The following is a 20,582-nucleotide window of genomic DNA, read 5'->3' on the forward strand; positions in this document are numbered from 1 at the left end:
GCCTGAATATATTCAATTTGTAACGTCAATTCAATTATGGGCTCAATAACCATCCTTAAAAGAATTTGAGAATTTGTTGTCACATGAATTACTAGTCAAATAGTTGGCTGGTGTATTTGTTAAAGGAGAAGAAAATGGTCTTGTAGCCAACAAGGGAAACTTTAAAGAAAAAACAAGAGATATGTCACACTCTCGATCCTCAGGTGGTTCACGTTCACCTAGAGAGAAGGAAGAGATATCGAGCCAAGAAAAGCAATATGGCTCAAAAAGTTGTTGGAGAAAAAAAAGAGTGGGAAAAGTATTTATTAGCTGAAGCTTGAGTAATATATGATATGATTTCTGTCAACTGTATCGAAGATTCAGAATATAATGCAGTCAATCACGTGGAGAAGCAAAACAATGATGTCATCAATATGAAGCAAGAAACTCTTAAAGATGTTCATATCGGTGATATGATAACTTTTATAGAAGAAATAAAAGAAGTAACTCTTGAACAGGCACTGTTTAAAAGTATGTGTGTTCGATGGAAACCTTCACGGGAAAACCATTGAGGACATTATTGAAAGTTGAAGTCTCTAGTGAATCATCTGTAATGTTAAGGTCACTATATGGCTTAAATCGAACATTGAAAACAAATGGAAAAAACGATGACTAAATAGATGAAAAAGCTGATATTGGAGTCTTGCAGGCAAACGATATGATTTTAGAAAGCTTTGAAGCTGCCAAAAAATCTATTGAGGAGATGATAAGAGAAAATGGCAATGGATATGATGTTAGTGTTGAGAACTTATAGGAAATTGATAGTGTTTCTTTGGATAATGTAATTGTTGAGAAGTTAAGATAAAAGGAGAGTTTGAGAACTTAACAAGGAGATAATCTACGTGGATCAACAAATTGTGAAAAATCTTTATCATTTGAAGAAGGAAGAGGAGTCCGAGAGAAATTGTTGAAATCCTCACCAAGACATAGCGTAACGCTTCGTTTAAGTTCTTCCACGACAAGTGTGGGATAGTTTCCAAAAATTTCACTTTAAGGGGGAGTGAACAATTAAAGTTGATCTTTTGGAGATACAAAAAATATCTTAGATATTTAATAAAATTTTCTAAGATTTTGTAGTGTAAATATCTTTTATATTTGTACTTAAGAAAAATCTAGACAGTCTAAAGTATTAAATATTTAAGGGAGATATTTGTATAAAAGATTAGAATAATCCTAGATCTTTAATATCTAGAATCATCACTAAACAAGTATAAATAGGGTACCCTTTCGTCATTTGTGAACAATCAAAACAAAGACAATTCAAGAGTCTTTTTATATACACAAATTTCTCTTTCTAGCTTCTAGTTTTTTCGTTCTTTCGATCTTAATTAACGATTTTAAACTAGTATAAGTATTTTCTAATTATACTTTTCTTCTGTTAGTTCTTTCGTTAAAGCTTTTGATCTTAATTAACGATCTTAAACTAGTAGAAGAATTTCCTAGTTATACTTTTCTTGTGCTATTCTAGGTAAAAAGGAACAGAGCAACGTGGATAGTAGTTCGGATTTATCTGAACTCTGCTTCTCGGCTTATTAATTTTTTGAGTTCCAAAGTAGGCTTTGGTCATACAACTTTCTTTTTTAGAATATAATAAAAGGAAGAGTATGCTATCATATTTTTACTATATAATATAAATTGGAAAGGAGGGAGTAATATATTCTAATGGTCTCATTTTATTTAGGCAAATGGTAACTAAAGATAAAAAAGTCTTTATATATATATATATATATATATACATATATATTCTTCTAAAATTCATATTTAAACCTATAAATCCTCTATTTAGCATACATGTAGTTCTGAATTGATTATAAAGTGCGATTATCTTTATTAGGAAACTTAAGAAAGTTTCACTAATTTAGGAGCTAACTATTTAGTTTACAATATTACAAACTTTATCAAAGTTTGGAGCCCCTATATACGTCAACATACATATATATTGAAATGCATGAGGTCAATCATGGCAAACGTTGTAATGAGCTCATCAATGAGTTTGCTGAAAGAAGACAGGTTTGAATTTATCGTACTTGTTCTAAAATATATCTTGTCTATGAAACTATCATAAATACTTATTGACAATTAGACTTTCTAAAAAATTATTCATAATTGTTACTCTGTCTAGTTGTTCACTTTTTTTTAGTAGTCATTCTTAATTACTTGTCCACTTTGACAAATCAAGAAAATATTAAAAAAATTACTTATTACAATCTCAATTAATTACTTCGAAAAAAAGTAAAACTTTTGAAAATTTTAAATTTTTAATTGATAACTTCATAATTAATAAGGATAAAATGGTAAATTCATTATATTAATAATTGTTATCTTAATATATAAATGTGTCAATTCAAAAATGGACAAGAAATTAGGGACATATGAAGTATAATCTTTTAACTGTGCTTATATAAGTTGTTGAGTTAAAAAAAAAGTGTATGTTAATAGCCAGGGGAGTTCGTGGTTCGATTTGAAATGGTTATTAATTAAAATCAAAACCAAACCAATCTAGTCTGTTTTTAAAATTTCTAAAACCAAAAAAAATAAAATCATTGGTTTGGTTCGATTTGGTTCTGTTTTTCTGATTCATTCGGTATGAAAGTAATAATTTCTTTGAGGCCATACATATCTCAATAGACACAAACACCAAGTACATGAACAATCTACAGAAAAGCTAATGTCGATTTAGTCATGCAATTAAGCAATATTAGAGTTATCATTACACGAACAAAATGATTCATTTAAGAATAAATGTGACTATTGTATGTGAAGTACAGTAGATAAAGACTAAAATGATTTTTAATGGACTTAAATTTAGATTGTTATACTTAAGCTAAAATCTTGGACTTGGGCTAAAGTCTTGTGCTTGAAAAAATGGAAAAGTTAAAGTCTTAAGTTAATTAAAATTTAATAAAATATTTTTAATCTATTTATGAATAATATATGTATATACCTAATTTATCGGTTTAGTTTGGTTATTTCTGCGATTGTTATTTAATAAAATTAAAACCAAACTAAATAGTATATGTTTCCAAAATTTAAAAATCAAATCTAAACAAACTTAATTAAAAATATTAATTTTTTTTAATCAATTTAGTTCGAATTGTGATTTGATTTAGTTGTTAACCATAACCATCAGCAGCCCTATTAATAGTAATGTAAATACTGTGAATTGCTGTAGCAAATTGGTATCTCATGTGACTAAACGGATGGGTTAACAAAAGATTTAATATTAAAACATCAATTAATACTAAACATAATTAATAGAAATAGTGTAATAAAAAGGTCATGTCGCAATTTTTCAAATTTGCCAAAATTAAAATGAACGGAGGGGATAGTTTATGTCTACCCAATTTAAATTTGGTGGAAACAAAATTTTCATTTCTTTATTGCATTCTCTAATCCGTAGTATATGCAAATCTCATATCATATTTTCATATATTATATTTTGTTAAAATCAGTACTTCTAATCTAATAGCCTGTTAAGAAATAAAGTAGTAGAATTTTCAACTATCATGAAACTATTTTTGCATAATGAATACATATTATTGGTGTATCATATAATTATGGCAGTTTTGTGTTTGATATATTCATTAAATATTATGTTTATTTTACTTTACATTTTATTGCTTTTTTTGCGCTTATTGTTTTGTTAAATACTCCTTTTCATGAAAGGAAAGAGAAATAAATATAACCATGAAAATATGGACAACAGACAAGATTGGAAAAATCGTATTAAAAAATAAATTATTAATTCAAATTAAATGCTATAATTATAATTTATTTTATTTTTAATTCACAGCAAGCATCTCATTTTTTTGTCATCTGGTTCGATATACAATTAGTCATTTTCGATATAAAAATGTATAAAATGTGTTTCTATTTATACAAAACGAAAGAAAAGTATATGCAAATACAAATATATATTTTGTCCTAAATACTTATAATTATACAAATATAGATCTCATTAAATAAATTACAATGTATAAATGAATATATAAAAAACTGAACAATTTATATAAAATTAAATGTTTCTCGTGAATTACACAAATCAAAAGCTCCATAGCGAACATTTTTTTTTGTATGGAGCTTAATTACACAAACTATATCTATAGCATACAAATATAGTTTTTATATTTATTATACATAAAAATTCCTTTTTATTTTTCAATACAATACTTTGTTAAGGTTTTTTAAAAAGATACAATATATAAAGGGATAAACAATTATTATTATTATTATTATTATTTTCATTAATATAATTCTATTTTTCTTTAAAACCAATCAATGACGGTAACTTTTTTGAGTAGGAAAGTATTTAGTTTATTGACAAACAAAAAGTTGTGGTTATTCGATGTTAATATCTTTGATAAAATACTTTTTGTTGTGGCTATTCGATGTTAATATCTTTGATAAAATACTAATTCTAAATTGGCCTTACTACATATATTAGTAAGAATTATAAATAGGGCTGGGCATAAACACCGGAAAATCGAAACATCTTATCGAATCAAATTTTTTTGGTATTTCGTTTTTTTTTTGGTTTTCGATTCAGTAATCGATATATGTTTTTGTATTTTTTGATATTTCGGTTCGATTTTCGGTATGTAATTTTGTGTAATTCGGTATTTTGGTTTACCGAAATATATTATATTATAATATATATTTATATTATATTAATTATTAATCTTAAATAATAAATATTATAATTTAAAATAAAAAAATTAAAAAGTAAAAGACTTTTTAATATAACTATTTTTAGCCCATTAAGCTGAAAATCAAACAAAAAAATTTGTAAATTTTTAAAAGCCCAACTAAGCAGGCCCTAAAAAAACCGAAATAACAAAATCGAACCGAATCGAAATATTTTGGTTCGGTATTCGGTACACAATTTACAAAAACTGAAAATCAAAAAAATCGAAAAAAAATCGAAACCGAACCGAAATACCGAATGCCCACCCCTAATTACAAATAATTGAATTTATCGTCAAATATTTATGAATAATTAGTGAAGTGCACTTATAAGAGCTTGAACAAAAGTTAATTATTATTCACGTGAGTGCATAACTAAAATAGAAGTGTCAAAAATGAACCTAAAAATAAGTAATTTGCTTAATTCACCCATAATTTTAAGGATTGGGCTTAAGATAATAAAAATGGATTAATTACGTGAATATACAACTTAAGTTTACATATTCTCCATATTTCCCTTATTTTTTTTAAAAATACTAAAATCTCTATTTTTTAATAAGTCTAATTTAACAGATACATTATTAAATTAGAATCCTAATAAATCCTAACCAATTAAATCTTATCCCTAATTTTACTCTTTATTTTCTCCAAATAAAGAACCCATTTACACCACTCCCAAAATTAATGCGTCAATTTCTCAACGGTTCATCTTCTCAATTTTGAAAATCAAAATTTGTGCTCTCCATCCGTCAGCCTTCGTCTAATCTGTCCGCCATTTTTGTCTACTTTGTCAGCCTTTGAAAATCAAAATTGTGCTCTCCGTCCGTCCGTCTTCGTCTAATCTGTCCGCCATTTTTGTCTACTCTGTCCGCCTTAAAAAATCAAATCGCCAATTTCGTCTACTCTGTCCGCCATTTTCGTCCAATATTCTTGAAAGGTATTGTGTTCTTCTTCGATTCTCTCTTTTCATTCTTCTATTTTTCTAATATTTCATGGATCATCTGTCATTTAGTATTGGGATTACTCAAATAATCACTTCAAACTCTAAACAAATCTATATTTTTGAAGATCCAAAATTGGTTGAAAGCAAGTCTAAGAGCTTGCATAATTGGTTTGCATTGTGTTGTTACAATTATGTATCAAGCACAATTTATGTTTCATGTATCATGTTAAAGTTTGTCGTTTATATAAAGTATCAAGTAGACAGACTTATGACTATAGTTACACGTATGTATCAAGTACAACTTTGCATTTTTTGTATCATGTTAGTATCAAGTAGACAGACTTATAATTGTAGTTACACTTATGTATCAAGTACAACTTTGCATTTTTTGTATCATGTCAGGCTATAAAGTGTCTGTTAAGTATCATTTTGACTGACGTATGATATGTTGTTAGAATTATGTATCAAGTTTATTTTTGCATTTTATGTATCATATTAACAACTTTGCATTTTTTGTATCATGTTAGTATCAAGTAGACAGACTTATAATTGTAGTTACCTTTATGTATCAAGTACAACTTTGCATTTTTTGTATCATGTTAGGCTATAAAGTGTCTGTTAAGTATCATTTTGATTGACTTATGATATGTTGTTAGAACAGATTGGGCAGCATTGGATGCATATAAAGACAAGAAAACTGGAGAACTTTTGGGTCCACAACATTCGTTTAATGTGGAGTTTGCTCAAGACAACATGCAACAAATAAGTGATAGCCTGTGAGTATTGTTTATTATTTTATTTTATTTTTTGTATCTATTCATCCTTATAATTATTCTTATTGTTTTTGTAGTGATTGCGGACTATTCGTAGTTGTATATGCAGAATTCTGAGTGACAAAATCAACATGTCATGTAATAGTTTTAAGAGTAGCTATCTTCGCAAAAGATATGCGATTCTTTTATTGAAGTATGGTCTCGACAAGATGAATGCTGGATATGTTAGCAACAGTGATGACCCTTCAAGAATGAAGAATGTATTAAACCCATCATCTGAAGATGAAATTGTTAATGTAGGCTAGTTAGTTTTCAATGTTTGATTTTTTTTATTTTTTGGAGTTAAACAAGATGTTTGAAGTATTTATTAACATAACAACACATATTGTTAAATTATGAAAGTGTTTTGATTTTTAAAATTATTTATTCTATTACTTTAATTTTATTTTTATTACCGTTATGAATTCAGGAATTATGTATACTGTTATTGGGACATGAATGTCATTATTGTATCAAAACTATAATAATAATTACATTAATGTAATTATTGTCATAAAAAAACACTTATTATATATACGTAAATATATTGCATGATACAAAAAAAGAAAATTATATACGTAATTATATTTTGTATATGATACATGAAATATCAAAATATATAATATCACAAACAGTGATACTAGTTATTACACTAGATACATGCTAGTTTTTTTTTAAAAAAAAATTAATATCTTTTGTACAAATAAGATATATTCAGTACTATGATTTATATATATTACGAACAATTATTTGTCCTTCAAAATATGAAATTTTTTTAAGTATCTACACACATGATACTATATTACTAAATTAAATTAAATTAGAACTGATAATAATTTGGGTGAAATATCCGCAATTAATATTGATTAAAGTAAGTTTGAACAAAGATTATAAAATAAAGTATTTGATATATAAATATAATATAAAATTTAAATAGTGTTTAACAAAAAAAGAAGAATTAGTCTGCCAAAAAAAAGGGAAGATCACTAATGAAAAATTATAATTTAATTTAGAGTTTTATATTGGATAAAACTGATCTTGAAACACACAAGTTAATGCTTTTTTTATGGGATTAATAACTGTAGCATATTAAAAGTAGGAATTAATTCAAATTTCAGTTTTTAATCCCCCAAATCACTCAACAAACGGATAAAATAGCATAATATAGAATGTATCCGACTGTTTTATTATGTATCAGAAACTTCTTAAAAATAAGGGATTTTTTGTAAATTGAAAAAAAGTAGGGATAGAAGGTAATTTATGTTTTACACTATGTCATTTACATAATTTTTACAATAAAAATTGGGTTTAATTTCAAGGGCAACTTTCACATATAGCAAACATAAAATTCATATTTGTATGCTATAGCAAAGTTTGCATAATTGCACTCCATAGCAAACATATAAATGTATAATTTGCTATACATATACAATTAAAGCGAATTGTATAAAATGAAGTGTATAAAACGAGAAAGAGAAAGAGAATTGGGTAGAGAGTTGTATAAAAGAAGTGTATAAGATGAATTGTATGTGTAATTATAAGTGTATATAACGATTATATGCAATTTGAATTTGTATAAAATGAGGAAGAGAGAGACAAAAAAGATTTGGGCAGAAAATATACAATTGAATCGAATTGTATAAAATGAAAAAGAGAGAAACAATATACAATTTAAATTTGTATAAAACAAGAAAGAAAGAAAGGCAAAAGCGAACGAAAAATACATGTATTTATACAATTTCCTCTCGTTTTATACAAACACAAACACATTTTATACATTTGTGTTTGTATAAGGATATATAATTATTTAAGAAAAATCGAATTTGGAGAGAGATTTTAGAAAAAATTGAAAGAAATTGGAAGAGTAAAAATAGCTAACAGATTTGTATTAAGATAGATGGTGGGCCACAACCAATTAAAAATAATTGATTTGGGAAGAAATTTTAAGGATAACTAAATAAAATAGGAGAGAAAAGATAGGGAATGAATTTGAATAAAAATAAATCTTCTGCTTGATGAGTGGGTCCGAACCAAATGGCAAAATTTGTGCAAATTTGCTACGGAGTACAAATGTTTCAAACAGTAGCTATAAGATTTATTTTAATTTAAATGTTTGCTATTATGTATAATTTTCCCTAATTTCAACCAATTCAGGTCTAACCCATTTAAGAGAATCCTTAATTGGCCCAATTTTACTAAGATATGTTCATTAAAGGTATGAATTAATATTTATTTAACATTTTTAGGATTTATTATATCAATTTGTTACTTTTAAAAAAAAAGATCTTGAGCGGAAATTCGAATTGTGATTATAAAAGTTAATTATCACTATGTTAAAATTATTGAGATTAATTGGATCAAAACCCATCCCCTTTTTTAGCTATTTGAGCCAAAAGTAAACTTAGACAGATTAAGATCCAATTCGATTTCTGTCTCAACCCATTTTAATTTCTCAAATTTCAACCCAACCTGCCCATTTGACACCCTTTACTAAAATTGTAATTAGCTAGCTAGGTTATGGGTTTAAATCATCAAACACCAAAAGAAAATGAATTATCTTTGAGAAAAGAAAAAGAAAATTTCCTCTACAGAAGTACATGTATATGGTGCCTCGATTGCAAACAATTAACAACAAACCTTTTTATATAAATAAAAAGAGAAGAATATATTTATATTAGTTTTACATTCAAAGAAATATTTTCTTGGTAAATTAAGCAACATACCTATATAATGATTGTCAACTCTGATCAGCTAATTAATTAGCTTAATTGAGCTGTTTGGGTGTTTCTTTATTGCTGTATTTCTTCATGGACCAAATTTATACTTTCTATAGTTTGGGGAAGTACTCTCAACTCAGTAGAATTCTCATTAATGTTCACATTAACTTCACTAGTAATTTGGTCATCTATTTGACCAATTCCACTCAATTGCTCACTGTCTTGAGCCTAACTCTGACTTGTTCTCGTCTCAAAGCTTAAGCTGTTGATAGGAGTGTCACTCTCTGGTACCAATATCATTGCTAATTCGGCAGTTTCCGCGTTTAATTCCTGCCTTCCACTTTCACTGTATCGGCTACTTTCTCCACCAGATATCGATCCACCTTTTAGAAAATCAGCAGTAGATCTGCATATTGGACAAATGGATGTTTTCAAGAGCCATAAGTCTATGCATTCAGCATGAAAACTGTGATTGCAAAGGGGCAACAACCTGCACTTTTCACCTACTTTGAGATTATCCAAACAAACAGCACATTCCATTGGATCTTTGGACTGAAAGGCATAGGAAGGAAGCTTTTCTATATCCTCATGGGACATGCTGTTGCTAGCTAAGCTGCCTCTTTCTACTATGTTAGTAGTTCCAATTCCTCGTCTGTATGCTCTCCCAACGATACAGATGTGAATCAGGATCAGAACTCCGATCCCAACAAAGAGCAATATCATTGATATCGCTATTATCATCCTAACACATAGTTGTTCATCTCAACTTTTGCTCCATCAGTGAAACAACAATTATGTCAAGATCATGAGCAGTATCAAGAGGTTATTTCCTCGGGTTGAAGAGAAATGGAGTATGAATATACTTAAAAGATTGCAAGTAGTAGAATGTATGGTTCTGGTTTTATGGAGAACAGGCCTACTTCAGATGGGCATAAACTGGAGGCACATGTTTCGTGGGGTTTAAGTTTATAGCACTTGTGGAGTTGGTGGAGAACATACAAACATAGTAGTTGTTGTACAACATTAAAGTATTCATAAAGGCGCAGACAGCAGAAACTTATCTATTTATCATATTGCTATCATTTCTCCAAATTAGGTCATTTATTTTGGAAAGTAAAAGACCAAGGAAGCCTACATTCAACGTCTTTATAGAAATGTAATGGGTTAGGCCAATTAGCTTTTTTCGAAAAGAGATTGTTCTCTGAACATACCTATTTGTAGTTTTACACCTAAAGAAGTTGACCAACCCACAGTGGACAACGAAAGGTCTTGCAACAAGCAGAAGATTTTTTACATGAAAAGAGAAAATCAAAGTGCATCTGATGACTCACCAGCCAATCAAATTGAGCAGCAGATGTGGAACAAACTGGTAGCTAACACCCTTGGCCACAACGAAACAAATCTCGTCGAATTTGATACGATGAATTGTTCGTCATTGATATGGCAAACAAACAGAAGTTACCAAAATTACAACTATATTTGGTAGATGCATCCGCCAGTGGATTATCACTATAAACCGTGTAATCATGACACTGTAGGTTTTTATAGCTACAGTACATGATTTAACTGTGCCTTCAAGCACCTCACGCCTTTGATGGTATTTACAGGTATATATAGAATAAAGACAAGACATGCTCACTAGAACTCGATACTTTGCATAAACTACACGAACCAAAACAAGATACTACCGGGCGACATTTGTCACACGAAGAACAGCTAGAGCACTTAAAGGCGAGAGCTTCGATTGACAGAAATGCTCCCAGGAATTTATTTGGGGGTTTTCACTCACGTCTATTGGCATCATATCAAGTGTTTTCTCGTAGACATTTTGCAGATCTAACAATTGATCACGAGCAGCCTCCCTTGATTCAGGGAGTTTGTCACTGAGCTGAGATGCGGCGAGTTGGATCAGCTTTTCAATCCCATATGCTTTGATTCCATCAGATCCCTGCCAATCGTGCAAGTCCATTAGAGACAATCTCATATACTACTGAACATCAAGGATGTAAATGGCCATAAGACTTTGTCTATTCAAAACTTGAATCAGGACAAACATTTTATTCCTCTTTTATTTGTTTTGCAAGTACTATGATCATGCATGACAAAGTAAATACTCCCTCAGTCCCTAATTACTTATCCAATTTCATCTTTTACTTGTTCCTTTTTACTTGTCAATTTTAACAAATCAAGGGACAATTTTTTTAAACCTAATTATACCCTCAATTAATTCCGTTGAAAAAGATAGAACTTCTTGAAAAATCTACAATTTTTAATTGATCCACTTCATAATTAATAGGGATAAAATGGTAAACTCATTATATCAATCGTTGTTTTCCTAAAAGGTGTGCCAATTCTAAAGTAGCCAAATAATTAGGGACAAAGGGAGTACTTTAAAGTTCCACAGTTTTACTGTGACTTCTGATACTTTATTAAGATTTTGGTAGAACTTCATTTTAAATAATGCAGAGATAATCATCAAAATATGATGGTCACGCCGGCATTAAACTCCTTTGGATATGTTTAAATAGTTTTAGTAGATTAAGATCACTGACAATATTATGTTAATAATACAGTATTAAATACTTTTAAAATAAATTTCTTTCTCTAGCTCATTCTAGGATATAGATGTGGTCTATAAAACTAAGTATGATAAGATCTCAGTTAGCAGATAAATGAACGAAAAGGTTGCAAAATGAATCACGTATTAATTATCAAACTTGTAGCTGAAGCTTCATCAGTCATCAGTCAAAATGAATATCAGAAAGAAGTTGGTAGTTCAGAACTCTAACCAGATGTGGTGCACTTCGAGAAATGCACATTGAAGCCTTAGCTCGAATTCGAGGATTTTTGTTTTTAAGATAAGGTTGCAGCTTAGCTAACAATAGAACTGGAGAAACCCATGTCGTCATGGATATCAGAGCTTTCTCAGCTGCCTCACAAAAAAATCGCTTGTCTTGTGAAGATTTAAGCAGAAGTTGAACAAGCTAAGCACATGAGAGTCACTTTATAAGCACAAGGATTTAAAATAATGGCTCAGAAAACTAAATTGCATGTGCATGCAGTTCAAGGTCAGTTAAAATCTAAGCTTACCAGTGGATCTATTAAGTCAACAACGCTGTCACAGTATGCTTTGAAAATGTCAGCTGAAGTCATGATAGCAGTCTTACATACAGCACTTCTAGGACTCTTCAAGGATTTCACAACAAGCGAGATTACATTTACCCTGCTTATGTAAAGTATACAAAATTAGTACAACCAGGAAACAGAGAACACATAACATAGATCTGTTGAAACCAATGGATATATCTGAATTTAAAAATAAGACTCACAAAATATCAAGCGTTGCTTCTCTGTGAAACTTGCACAACCTCCGCACATCATTGAGTGCCTCACACACCAAAATCCAGACCTTGGATTCCAGCCCGCCAACATTGTCTATAAAATGGTAGGATATATACAAAACATTGAGAATAGACTTATTCAACTGATATAAGCAACCCAAAACAACAGAGAAACGATATGAAATCTCCAGATTATAATACCTTCAGGCTCATATCTACGTCTTCCACATCCTCCAAATTCTCAGATTCAATGTATTCTACTTCTGAAGTTCCCACCTCCACCCCAGAATTTACCTTGCAATCTTCATTATGGATAGGTTCTACTAGTAAGATGGGATTTTCTCTTTCCTTTTCTTCATGATATTCATCAATATTCTCAACCTGTGTCTCGGAAGTATTCCCATTTCTGGAGATATTAGTGAGCTTCCCAGCTTTTGGCAATGTTTTGAGATCTCTAGGTGCTTCCACTGACATTTTTGCAGGAAGTAAGCATCTGGCAAGACCATAAGAGGGGGAAGAGTTTAAGCAAGACTCAAGTCACCATCCAGTTAAGCAAGTCATGATTTTTAGCATAGAAGAGGGCACAATGATGTATTAAACAGATTTCGAGATTTAAGATTACTATGGAAGAGATCTGGGACAAATATTGCTTACAAACTATATCCTGTTTCTCACAGATGGGCAAACATGAATGCTATAGTACCCATATTTCACGTTGTCCAGTAGTAGCTGGCGCATAAGTATCATATGCTGCCGTCTTACTTGAAACACTACAGTTAAGTACTTATTTTATACGACACATGCCATACTAATTCATCCAAGCTAAAGTCAAACGAACAAGTGTGACTAACCTTATCGAGTAAATGAAACAGGAAAAATTCACCCAGGTATATATCAATAGAAATCTTATCATATATGTAGCCCTAAGTGGGAAAAATGAGGAAATGATCTAATACTCGTTGATGAAGAATTCAATTCCTGAATAATATAACTTCAATCCCACTTTCCAGCATAACTTTTGCAAGTAATCCATCAGTAAATGAAGGACAACACATGTGGCATATGCATAATCACCTTATCTAAAATGTAGCATATATTCAATATAAAAACAAGAGCTTAATCAGTTACAATTTGCAGTAAACAGATGACGATAAGTTTATTAAAGGAAAAGGCAACAGAAACGCCTCATTAAGAGCCAAACCCTAACTCATCCCAAATGATCCCCGAAACCAATACACTTTTTAGCCTAATATCTTTCTTCTCTCCATTATTTAGCATAACTAGCAACTTGAATCACCATTGAAACACTAATAACTATACCGAATTCCAGTATTATAAGTAATAATGGCACATACTTACTGGTGAAAAATACTTCAACGTCAGATATTTTCTGCAAGGATCTAGCACTCAAAATCAGAAGAATGAACAACAATAGGCAAAAATTACTTCAAAAATATGCAAAACACACATTTCAACTGAAGAACAAAAAAAAATTATTTTACAGCCATTTGAAAACACAAGTGAATCCTTTAATGGAGATCAAAAACAAAAATTAAAGGAAACGCAATGCTGAGAGTCTTCAAAAATTCGAAATTGCAGATGCAACTGTAGAAAAGTAAATAATTACTAAATCAAAACAACAGTAGAGGCGACATTAGGACCATACCAGAAGTGATCCGCTAAAGCTGAACTGACAAATGAGGAGAAGAGTTGTACTAATACATAGCGCTGAGCAAAGAATTCAAATACATAAATACTGGAGAACAGATTTTACCTTATATATATATATAAAATTTATTTTAAGACGAGGATAAAGTTAAATAATAAATCAAAATTGAGAGGTATTTATCCGATTCCCTTTTTCATGTAAGGTAAAATCTGTTCTCCAGTATTTATGTATTTAATAATTAGTTAGTATTTTATTACTAATTATTATTTTAAAAAAAAAATCTAGAGAGGGTCAATAATCTTATTCATTTCTTCACAAACATTTATTTAACCTATAATATATTTACGAAGACCCTCACCTTGCACTCATACTCAAATATAGGTGACAAGGAAGAGATCCATAACACCTCAAAATACTTCTAAAATCAAAAATAAACTGATAAAATGTATAAATATATACAATCTAGTCATTTGTATATATTAACCCGTTTTTACAGATTAAAATTTATGAAAATAAAAAAAATGAATATAATATAATTTAAATTCATTTGAAATAATATCGCAAATGTGTATGGAACAAATAGTAGTAGAAGGTACAAAAACGAGATAATGATAGTAGTGCTTGAGAAATATTAAAAGTGAATAGAGATGAATGAAAGGTTAGATAGTCGAGAGGCTATCAAAGTATTTATATAGGAAAAAAGGATAAATATACCTCAAAACAATTATAAATGGTATGTAAACTCTTTACTATATTTTGGAGATATTTATTTATATGTCATTCAAAAATTAAAGTATATATGCCCTTTACTGATTTGGGATGAAACCTCTGATAAATTTTTTTTAATCGCATATTTAACAAGTTCAACAATGTCTAAAATAACTAAATAATAATTATAGAGAAATGGTAAGACACAAAATTATATCGATAAATAAATCAGAATTTTTTATATTAATATATATTTAGTATTTTATTATTTTAAAAAGATAAAATCAAAAGACGGTGAATGATCTTTTATCATTCAATAAAGGTTTTATCTTATTTATTTCGAAACAATTTTTTTAATCTTATCTACGGTATCTTCACCAAGACACTCACCTTGCACACATGCACACACTCACTGCACTCACTTTTTTCCTCTCCAAAATCACAATACAATAAAAAAAAATATAATTATTTTTTGATAATATTTTTGTTTCATTTTCAAAGAAAAATATTTACAAAAAATATGATCTTCGACTTTCTTATATCTAATATTTTGTTAGTATTTTATCAATAATTATTATAAAAAGATAAAATCTACAGAGAGCGAATAATCTTTTGTCACTTGTCAAAAATTTCATTTTATTCATTTCGTGACAAACTTTTGTCTAATTTATAATATTCTCACTAAAACACTCATGACTTGCACTCCTTTCTGCCTATTACATCCCTTCACTCTAGTGATTGAATTGCTGAAGAAGCTACTAACTGTAATTATCTAAATGCACTTACACTCAAGCGAGAGGCTAAGGAGAGCAGAATAAGGTGAAGGTAGATACCGCTCATCAAGAGTTTGGGTGTCCGAGAGGCTAAGCAGAGCAGAATAAGGTGAAGGTAGATACCACTCATCAAGAGTTTGAGTGTCCAAGACAGTATGACACACACTCAGCCGCTCTCTTTTTTTCCTCTCCAAAAACCACAAAAAAGATATACTTATTTTCGATAACATTTTTGTTTTGGATTTTCAAGAAAAAATAATTACAAAAGATATGTTCTTTGATTTTCTTATATTAAATATTTAGTTAGTATTTTATTATTAGTTGTTATGAAAAGATAAAATCTACATAGAGTTAATAATGAGTCCTCTTTCATTTATCAATGATTTCATGTTATATATTTTCTTGAAGATATTTTCTTCCTCAAAATAATGTCTACAAGGGAGCAATGCTTATTCATTTAAGTGTACATGTTACAAGATTGTTTAAAATCAGCACATACATATGGAATTATACATTACTAATGTGTTGAGCAAATCCATATGTATTCTCTCTTAAAGAATTTATTGTTATTTGCAAATTATAATTTTAGATCATGATGATTTATAAGGAACTAATTATTGCTAAATTATACTTAATAGTTTTTTTAAATATTGGAATCGTATTTTGCACGGACAGTACTTATCTAGTATCATTAAAAGATTGTAAATTAAATAATAAATATATATATTGAGATGGACTAAATATGTAAAATGAAAAGTTGTTGTAGAAAAAATGCTTGAGGCCCATAACTCGCTATTTTAGAATTTTTATGAGAAAATGATCAAAATAATCTCTAATATATTGAGGGTTAATTGTTAAAAAACAAAATATCATATTTTAGCTAATATAAGAACTATATATTTATTAAGTAGTATAAGTATATATGAAGGACTAAAACAATTTATATTTCAATTTATACATTAAGGATCATTTTGATTTTTTCTCAATATTTGATAGTAATATTCTATCCTAGAACATGGATTTGTATTATTTGGATTAAATCGAAAAATCAAATCAAATCAAATGAAATTTTTATTTGGATTGATTTTTTGGATTCTTGATTTGATTTTGGATTTATAATTTTGTGTGTGTGTTTGCGTGCGCGTGTTTGTGTGTGTGGGTGCGCGTGCGTGCGTGTGTGTGCATGTGTATGTGTGTGCGTGCGTGTGTGTGTTTATTTTCTTATGTTTGGACATTTATAATCGATATAATTTTAAGTATTGTATTTACGTTCTACTTGTGATATATATATATATATATATATATATATATATATATATATATATATTATTTTTTCAAATTGCAAATATAAGTTTGTTATGTTTCTAATTATTGACATAACCAATTAACCAAATTGAAAAAATTCAAACCAAAAAAAGAAAAATCAAACCAAATTTATTTTGATTCGGATTCGGTTACACTTCTTCAAAACCAAAAATCAAAAACCAAAACTGAATAATATAATGCAAAATATTTTTTAATTCATTAAAAAGGAAAATCTAACCTTATTATTAATTAAAAAAAATTTAAAAGGGAAGAGCTATGGTGATGATTTCACGAAGGATCCTCCTATTTAAAGGTGAAAAAGGGTGGGTATACTTGCGTATAAAAGTTGTATATGGCTTCCACCATGTGATACAAATTGATTTATATATATAGTTTTTTTATGTAGTCTAAATAAATATTATATTTTCTTAAATATGTTTCTTAATTGCGAGCAAGTATTATTATTAGTCTTATAATTTAGTTTTTAGCAATTTATATGACATTCTAATTAACAGTAATAAATATCACCTATTTGAAACAACTAAAGAATAATTGGACCACATTATTATAATGTTTAATATATCTAAATAATAATTATTGAGAAAATAAGCACAAATAAGATCGACAAATAAGTTTCATTTTTTTATATTACTTTTAAAAGATAAAATCAAGATAGAGTCGATGATTTTTTGCCACTTGACAAAGATTTCCTCTTACCCATTGTATGACAACCTTCTCTTATTTTCAATATTCTCACCAAGACACTCATCTTACACACATATATCTACTCACTTCACTCAATTTTCCTCTCCAAAAACCACAAAAAGAATAATTATTATTTTTAGATAATATTTTTATTTTCTATTCAAGGAAAATTCTTTTACGAAAAATATATCACGACTAGAAATTAGGTCTATTGCAATATAAGAATAATCATTGCCATAAACTCAAAAAGTATTATAATTACATTATGGCAACGGAAATCGGTGTGTTGCATATAAATCTGTTTCTATAGTAACGGTTTTATAGCAATAGTTATAAACTGTTGCAACACACTATCTATAACAATAATTATTCTTTAATCTAGGACGACACTTTTCTATGATTGCTGCAACAGTTGCGAACTGTTGCAAAAGACCTATAGCAACAACTTTATTATACAACTCGGTCTACTCTATTACAACGGTTCTTCTAAACTATTGTAACAATGTTATTAAGCTTTTGCAATAAACATTTTAAATGGTAAACTATAATATAATGATAGAAAATATTAAACCAATATGTAGTTCAACTAGTCACACCATATATTAAAGATAAGTACACATGATCTTGATTTACAATTCAACAGTTAACATACATTGATGTTCACAAAAATTAAGCCTAAACATAAAAATAATCCTAGAATGTTCAAGAATTGACATTCATTCAAGTTCACAAAATTAGGCCAAAAAGTAGAAAGTACTGAAGCCTTTAGTTTGCTCATGAGTTTCATGGTCAATCTAATTTTTAATGGTTTGAATTAAAAATTAGGTTCTTTTATTTTAAAATTTACAATTATTTTTTTAAAAAAAACTCTTTTGGCGGCTGTAGTGAAATGAGTGAAGAAAAATAATTGAGAAACTGTTGTCATAGAGTACCTAAGGCGATTAGTTTGTACGAACTGTTGCAATATAAAGATACTATGGCAACGGTTGCAGTACTAATGCAACGATTTAATTCTCAAAGTTTTTCATTAGGTCCAATTTTCTATTGCAAAAGTTATAATCGTTACAAATGAATGTCTATTGCAATACATATTTAATTATTGCTAAATAATTATTGCTACCGACATGTTTTCTACTAATGTATTCTTTTAACTTTCTTATATCTAATATGTAGTCAGTATTTTATTAGTATAAAAAAAAATCTAGAGAGAATCAATAATCTTTTTTGATAAACTTTTGTCTAACCAACAATATTCTCAACAAAACACTCACTTGCACATACACATACACATACATACATACACTCACTCCGCTCACATTTTTCCTCTCCAAAGACCACAAAAACTCACATTTTTCCTCTCCAAAGACCACAAAAACTTTATATAGTCATTTCTAGATAACACTGTTTTGTTTTGAATTTTCAAGAAAAAAAGAAGTACAAAAAAATTAATATGTTCTTTGAATTTCTTATATCTAATATTTAGTTACGTTTTATTATTTATTATAAAATGATAAAATTTATAGAAAGTCAATAATCTTTAGTCCTTTATTAATTTCGTAACAAACTTTTGTCGACACTCATGACTTGCACATATACATACACTCATTCCACTCTCAGTTTTCCTCTCCGAAAATCATAAAAAATATATAATCTTTTTAGATGATTCTATTTTTTTATTTTCAAGAGAAAAAAAAAAGTTACAAAAATTATGTACTTTGATTTTTTTTATATTTAATATTTTGATAATATTTTATTATTACTTATTAAAGAAAATGGCCAAATGACCTCTTAATCTATCAGTCAATTCTCAGCTACACACTTAAATTTTACGAGAGTCTTATTATCCTCCTTAACTTTTTATTTATGATATTTTGTAACCCTTAAATGCTCAACTTTTGCCATTCCCAGATATATACATATGTTTGAATACACGCGCTAGGTGGGCCCACTTTATTTAATTTTATTTTCTTATTTATTTTAGATACAGATACAATAGACCCACTTCTTTTAACTTATTTTTTTTAATTAGGTTAAATTCTCAATTCCAAACATGACCACATGTTTACTATTGAATGGAGTATCAACCTTTCTTCTTCTTCTTCAAGATTAATTGTTCTGCACCTGATAATTTTAATAATGCTATGTAACATGTGTTGTAATTTTTTAAAAATAAATAAAATCAATTTTTGAATGAAAAATTAGATCTTGAAAATCGATATTTACTAAATCTTGAAGGTCAACTGTAATGGTGAGGGAGAAAAATGTTTCATGATTCTGCTTGCTGGAGGAAGATGAAAAGAATGAGTGTACGTACGTGTAGTTTTATATTTATGAATTGAAGAGGGAAATAACTTACTTTTGGACATTGATGTGGAGAAGAAATTTCAAGCTCCATACCTAGATCTAGTTGACCTTGCAATTTTATATTTATTAGTGAGGAAAATAAATTAGAACCTTGAATCTAATAGCGAAAAAAATTAGAGAAGATTAGAAATCCTAAAGGTTCAAGATTTTGAAATAAAAGTTATCATTGAAGCTTTGAAATTGTTCCCAAGCTTCAAGCTTTTAAAATGGCAGAAGAAAGGAAGAAGATGAAAGATTTGTGGGAGAAAAAGGGCTTAGAAATGCAAGTTGTAATCGGAAGACTTATTTTAGACTGATTTGGACTTACACGTAGATTCAAAAACACAGAAAACACGTCGTAGATACATCTTCACGCGCGTAGATGTATTCACCTTCTTGGACATCTCAGCGTTTAAGATTTAAAAGATATTAAAAATAAAAAATTCAGGGGATAATAGAACCCCCTTAAAATATTGATGTGTAATTGAAAATTGACTAATACGTTAAGGCATTTGACCATTTTCTCTTACTTGTTATAAAAATA

General features: G+C 28.7%; 1 protein-coding gene across 3 annotated transcripts; it reads right to left on the bottom strand.

Moving 5' to 3' along the window:
• Nucleotides 1-9,102: 9,102 nt before the first annotated feature.
• LOC101259400 (uncharacterized) lies at nt 9,103-14,338 on the bottom strand. 3 transcript variants are annotated; one of them, XM_069293471.1, is made up of 7 exons: nt 14,202-14,286; nt 13,895-13,935; nt 12,737-13,028; nt 12,524-12,629; nt 12,285-12,417; nt 11,984-12,178; nt 10,588-11,142 (listed from the first exon to the last, which is right to left on the bottom strand). In XM_069293471.1, exons 5-7 carry the CDS (start codon nt 12,345-12,347, stop codon nt 10,879-10,881), a joined length of 522 nt encoding a protein of 173 aa, XP_069149572.1. In that variant the 5' UTR covers nt 12,348-12,417; nt 12,524-12,629; nt 12,737-13,028; nt 13,895-13,935; nt 14,202-14,286; the 3' UTR covers nt 10,588-10,878. The 3 variants fall into 3 exon arrangements, with proteins under 3 accessions (XP_025885060.2, XP_069149572.1, XP_069149573.1); XM_069293472.1 differs by having other exon boundaries at nt 13,895-13,925; nt 14,202-14,273; XM_026029275.2 differs by lacking the exon at nt 13,895-13,935 and having other exon boundaries at nt 9,103-11,142; nt 14,202-14,338.
• Between the last annotated feature and the right edge of the window lie 6,244 nt (nt 14,339-20,582).

The sequence above is a fragment of the Solanum lycopersicum genome, chromosome 2 (genome assembly GCF_036512215.1).
Source record: "Solanum lycopersicum chromosome 2, SLM_r2.1".
NCBI classification, from domain to species: Eukaryota; Viridiplantae; Streptophyta; class Magnoliopsida; order Solanales; family Solanaceae; genus Solanum; species Solanum lycopersicum.